We start from the raw sequence: 6,063 nt of genomic DNA, 5'->3' as shown, positions 1-6,063 counted from the left end.
AGTCATTTATTTCCTCCTGCCTCCATGGGTACCTTGAACACCATAGCCATGGATCAGCACCACCCCTTCAATCTGCCACAAGCAAAATGGGTGTGGGATTCAGGCAAGTGCTATTCAATATAAACAAGTGCAAATGCTCATGGAATGTGAACTGGAGGGGAAGGACTAGAAGTGAGACCTTGGGCTCAGAGGACGTGTTTCATGAACCTGTGGTTGTAGAGTGTAGCAGCTGTGGAAAAGGGAAAATCCATGCTAGGCATCATTGGGAAAAGAATCGAGAATAAACCTGCAGAGATGATAACGCCATTTTACAAATCTATGGTGCAGCCACAGTTGGAATGCTGTGTGCAGTTCTGGTCCCCTCACCTCCAAAAGGATATTGTGGAGTTGGAAAAGGTAGAGAGAAAGGCACCAAAAGTGATCATGGGGATGGAGGGGCTCTGTTATGTACTAACCTTGGATCCTAGAATGCAACAACTGATTGGCTTGCAGGAGAAGACCAATCAGGCTCCAGGAAGAAGTTAATCAGCCTATTAGGCTGGTAGGATTGTAGAATGCAACAACTGATTGGTCTGCAGGAAAAGACCAATCAGAATCAGCCAATCAGACAGGACTCATTGTGTAAATAATGTATAGTAAAAGCCTGAGGTTTGGAGGGCAATTCAATCACTGTTTTACAAGCTGCAATGAAGAGTATGAAATCACTACAGGACTCCGAGTATATTTCAGGCTCCTCTATGCATTAGGGTTACAGTGTTCTAGTCTGTTTAGAGAAAGGGCATGTAAGAGGCTAGATGACTGGTGCATAGCATGGGCAAGTGGAAGGTGGGACATTTTCCTTCCTCTCTCAAAGGAACATAACAGGTTAACACCCAATGATGCTGAATGTTGGACAGTTTCAAAGGATAAATGGAAGTACTTCTCCACCCAGCACATAGTTCAACTATGGAGCTCGCTGCTGCAGGTGGCAGGCATGGCAACCCAACATAGATGGCTTTAAAAAAGGATAAGGCAAATTCTTGGAGGATAAGGCTCTCAATGACTACCAGCCATGATGGCTCTGCTCTGCCTCCACAGCCAGAGACAGCAATGCTTTTGAATACTAGTTGCTGGAAAGACAGGAGGGGAGAATGCTCTCGTGCTGAGGTCTTGAGGGCTTCCCATTGGGGCATCCAGTCTGCCACTGTCAGAACAGGGTGCTGGACCAGATGGACCACTGGCTTGCTCCGGTAGGGCTATTTTGAGGTTGTTATATCCTTCAACCAATCTCACCTCTTGTAATGAGAACAAACACTCAGAAGGAAAATGCTTTGGGAGAACTGAAGACTGGTTTGATCAGTGGCCAAAAGATCCATCTGGTCCAGCATCTGGATTCCAGCTGTGGCTACAAGATGCCTCTAGTGCACAAGCACAGCATCCTCCTTTCCTTCATCTGTGAACTTCACTGGAGAAGTGTTTTTTGGGGGGAGGTGGCTTGTGAGGTCCCGCACCATGGGGAGATGGTCGTTTGGATTAAAACTGCAAGCTGAAAAACTATGAAATGGTGTTCTGAGTTGGCTTTTTGTGGCTCTAAAAAGTGTTATTGGCTGCTGGATCAGGTGAAAAGTGAGCCTTCTAAGTCCAATATCCTCCTTTCCTCACAGTGGCTAATCAGAAGCCTCTTCTTCTGCAAGAAAAGATTCTGACTGAGCATTTGGAATAACTTTCTGATGGTAAGAGAAGTTTGACAGTGCAACAGACTCCCTGGGAAAGTGGCGGACTCCCCTTCATTGGAGACTTTTGAGCAGAGGCTGGGGGTCCGCCTTTGTTGTGATCCCTGCATTGCAGGAGTGTGGCCCTTGGGGTCCCTTCCAGCTCTACAATTCTCTGATTCATCTGGGAAGCTCATAAGCAGGACCGGAGTACCATTGCCTGATCTGAATCAGTCTCTGGTTGCCACATCTAGGTCCATCAGCCCCATATACCTGGGTTTTCTAGAACTTTCCAGATATTTCCGAAACTTCTGAGGTGTCCATTTATACAGAGATGTGAGCAGATGTTAAGGAGTCAGAGCTGCATCAGAAAAGGGGCTCTTTAATCCTCTTTTGGGGAAAGCCCAGCAGAGGGGACCCTGGCAGGTGCCTTGTGATGTCCCCACATCCTGGCTCCAGGCCTTTTAGGGCAGCGTTGCTCCCCTCACCTACTGAGCGCGTGCAGTAACGATTTATCACCTTCTGCTTCCTCTTGCGTCCAATGATTTCCTCAACCCTTCTCACGTAACTTCCTTTTCTGCTAGCGCCAGAATCAGTTGCCCCATGACCAACTCTGGAGGATGAAACTCTGGTGTTTCCACCTCCACGGACTCACACAGACACTCACTCTTTCCACTGCGACAGTGTCCAGAACCCTATATAAAAAGAGACTTGGTGGACAGGAAGGTAGAGAGCAGCGAAGCAGCACAGGGAGACTTTGAGAGACGATCCTCAGCATCTCCAGAAGACATGAAGCTCTCCGTAGCTGGCCTCACCTTCCTCCTCCTCCTCCTTGCCTCCTTGTCTCTGACCGTCGCTGCCCAACGTGAGTCAAACCTCTTCTGCTTGTATATCTCAAACTCAGAACTTTAAAATGAGGGACAGAAACCCTTTTAAAAATAGGGGGAGAATCATGGGTGATAAAATTTGAAATGAGGGATATCATTTGGCAGGGGGTTGTTGTCATTGTTGTCATTATTATTACTTAATTAAACTTATTAGTCCATTTAATTTTTACAAAAGGAACTCAAAGTGACTTACAACAAGGCATACACAGCCCATCCATTCAAACCAGCATAAAACAAAATGGGGAGGGGCATAAACTTAGTCACTTAAAAAAGACAACAACCTAAAAATTACTTACAGCAATGAATGAATAAAACATGCGTTAAAACCATCATGAAACAAAAAAATAAAAATCTGAAATACATAAAAGGCAGGTTTTAAACATCCTTCCCCCACAAAAAAGGCATAGATAGCTAAAAACCAAAAGCCTAATTAAATAGGAATATGTTTGCCTGGTGGCTAAAGTTATGTAACTATATTGGCAGGCAAGCCTTCTCAGGAAGAGCACCCCACAGATGGGGAGTTGCCACAGAAAAGGTCCTGTTCTCCTGTTTTGCCATCTTCTGGATCTCCTCTGGAGTGGCCAATGCAATCTGGTGCAAGATGGCAATCATCTGTAGAAGAATTATGAACCTTTGAGAGTTCATAAAGCTATTCTGGGACTTTGATCTATCCCGTCCTCTTTCTCCAAAGAGCTCGAGGTGGTGTGTGCATTGGACCTGGGGGGATTTGAACCCTGGCCTCCCAGGTCCTATTCCCAACAACAACAACAACCCTGTAAGGTAGGTTAGATGGAGAGGCAGTAAGCTGGCCCTCAATGTCACCCATTGACATACATGGCTGAGTGGGGATTTCAACCCTGGTCTCTCCCAGGTTCTACTCTGACACTCTATTCACTATACTGCAGCTTACGATCATGTGGTTAAAACTGACGCCTGCCTTTTGCAACTTCCAGGTGGTATGGACGCGTCTCCCTGTTGCCCCAGATACAACCACAAACCGTTCCCAAGGAGCATCGTGAAGAGCTTTTTCCGCACCAGTTCGCACTGCAACCGTCCTGCAGTAGTGTAAGTTTCGAGACTGGGCAGATGCCAAGTGATCCGATGCCAAGAGGGCATTTCTGTGTGGTCCACTTTTGAACCCAGGAGGCTGCCTTATACCAAGTCAGACCATTGGCTCATCTAGCTCAGTATTGCCTACACTGACTGGCAGCAGCTGCCCAAGTTTTCAGTCAGAGAGCATCTCCCGCTCAGCCCTGCCCCTGGGACCTGAACCTAGGACCTTCTGCATGCAAGGCAAATGATCTACCTCTGAGCCAGGGCCCTTGATTTGCTGCATTTTTATTTTGCACTAAAATGTATGCCGTAGGTGAACAGACAAAGCTTTCTTTAGGCTTTTGGGGGCTTCTGTACCTTTAGTTAAAAGGGTCCTGTTTGCACACTCTACCCCTTCTTCTTGTTGATGGTGGCTTGGGGACTGAGTAGCCTCTCTGAATTGCTCCAATGTCCATTTTGTCTGGCCTTAATTACTGATTTTGTCACCCCTTTCATTTCAATAGTTGCCATTAGCTGTAAAAAAAATTGAAATGCAAAAGAAAAGAAAGAAATGCCAGGAAATTAGTCATTAAAGCCCCTCAACCAACATTGGGGCAATTGAGGAGCAATTCATCAGTAATCCCACATCCGGAATTAATAAAAAGGAAGAAATGGGTAATGTGTGTGAACAGGAAACTTTTAATTTACGCTACAGGATGGGAGCAAACCAGAGAAGTCTCACCTGTGACGGGTGTGGCTGGTTGTGGTTCTGCCTCCCTGCCAATCAAGGGCACGATCCATGGCAAACATGATCCTGTGGTCAGCTCCTAAAGTGTGAGGCAAGCTCCCATCTCTCCAAATGGCTACCAACTTGGATGGCCCTTTGAAAGGCACAAATTCATGGCTAATGATGACTCCTAGCCACAATGGCTATGCTGTCCCTCTCCAGTCAGAGGCAGCAGTGCTTCTGAACCCCAGGAGGGGAAAAGGCTTTTGCGCAAGGGCCCTGCTTGTGGGTTTCCCATTGGGGGCATCTGCTTAACCACTGTGAGAACAGGATGCCAGAATAGATGAGCCTCCTTGGGCCAGATCCAGCAGGTTCTTCTGATGTTGTTCTAAAACGCAGGAGCATCTCACAATGGAGAGAGCCAAGTGCACTAGAGAGGGACTCTGTAAACACCTGCTTCTTTCCTTGACAGGTTTGTATTCAGGAATGGTAGATCGGGCTGTGCTGACCCCAAGGCCGACTGGGTGAAAAAACTTATGGCATCCCTTACACCAGAGTGAGAACAACCCACCTATCCGTCAACCATCTGCATCCCTGCCTCTGTCCTTCTGGTGCCAGCTTCAGATCTCCTGCTAGGAAGAGCTACCTCTGAGCCACAGCCTCATTCCACCTGTGCTCCTGCTGTTTCTCTGATTCCCACCCACCCAAGGGACCCACCATCGCCACCCAGGTTGAGGTCCCTCGGGGCCACTGCTCTCATCAAGCCATCCATTTCCAGAGAAGGGCTTTCTCAGCAAGAAGAGGTCAGAGGATGAGAAGATGCCCTTTCTTGACTAAATCACAGAATCGCAGGAATCGCAGGAAGGGACTCCAAGGGTTATCTGGTCCGACCCCTGCAATGCAGGAATCACAGCAAAGGAATCCTCTTCCTTGATACAAGTCTCCGTCTTTTGAAGAGCCTTTGGAAATAACTCTGTGGCTTTCTGGTGTGGCTGAAAGTCAGGTTCATTACTTGGCCACAATATTTGCAGACATGAGGAAATTCACACACACACACACAGAGAGAGAGAGAGAGAGAGAGAGAGAGAGAGAGAGAGAGAGAGAGAGGTGGATTCTGAATGAGAGAGAGAGAGAGAGGTGGATTCCCTCCCCCTGCCACCCCAAAACATATTTTAGGACCAAACTCATGCAATAGATAGATAGATAGATAGATAGATAGATAGATAGATAGATAGATAGATGATAGATAGATGATAGATAGATGATAGATAGATAGAGAGATAGATAGAGAGATAGATAGAGAGATAGATAGATAGAGAGAGAGAGAGAGAGAGAGAGAGAGAGATAGATAGATGATAGATAGATAGATAGATAGATAGATAGATAGATAGATGATAGATAGATAGATAGTTAGTTTTGGGAACACATATTATGTGGCTGATAGAATACAGGGTATGATCTTGAGCTCCAAAATATCCAAAGTGCTTTCAGGATCACTGTCCTTCCTGGAGAGATGCAGACTGGTCCATAGAATTCTCAGCAAAGCACCAAACTCCCATTCCCAGAATTCCTTGGGGGAAGCCACAGCAGTAAAAGTGGTATAAGCTTAACTAAAATGAAATTTGGAGCAGGTTTTAGCTTTGGGGGGCGTTGTGTTGCAAACTAGAGTCTTGCAAACTACAGGTCTCTGCATGTGCATGCTCCCACTTTTGTGAATCCATTTCCA

General features: G+C 46.4%; 1 protein-coding gene across 1 annotated transcript; it reads left to right on the top strand.

The window, feature by feature from the left end:
- Positions 1–2,350: 2,350 nt before the first annotated feature.
- LOC309357503 (C-C motif chemokine 5-like) lies at positions 2,351–5,413 on the top strand. Its single transcript, XM_081889670.1, has 3 exons — positions 2,351–2,556; positions 3,532–3,643; positions 4,810–5,413. The coding sequence occupies exons 1-3, from the start codon at positions 2,481–2,483 to the stop codon at positions 4,895–4,897; spliced, it is 276 nt and encodes a 91-aa protein (XP_081745796.1). The 5' UTR covers positions 2,351–2,480; the 3' UTR covers positions 4,898–5,413.
- The last annotated feature ends 650 nt before the right edge of the window (positions 5,414–6,063 follow it).

The sequence above is a fragment of the Podarcis melisellensis genome, assembly GCF_964234715.1.
Source record: "Podarcis melisellensis genome assembly, chromosome: 15".
Lineage (NCBI taxonomy): Eukaryota > Metazoa > Chordata > Lepidosauria > Squamata > Lacertidae > Podarcis > Podarcis melisellensis.
The sequence above is the reverse complement of the archived record's forward strand: the minus strand, read 5'-3'. Positions and strand labels throughout refer to the sequence as shown.

Coding starts and splice junctions, on each gene's coding strand:
- LOC309357503 (XM_081889670.1), top strand. CDS start 2,481: ATGAAGCTCTCCGTAGCTGGCCTCACCTTCCTCCTCCTCCTCCTTGCC. Junction 2,557..3,531: donor TCTGACCGTCGCTGCCCAAC/GTGAGTCAAACC, acceptor TGCAACTTCCAG/GTGGTATGGACGCGTCTCCC. Junction 3,644..4,809: donor TGCAACCGTCCTGCAGTAGT/GTAAGTTTCGAG, acceptor TTTCCTTGACAG/GTTTGTATTCAGGAATGGTA.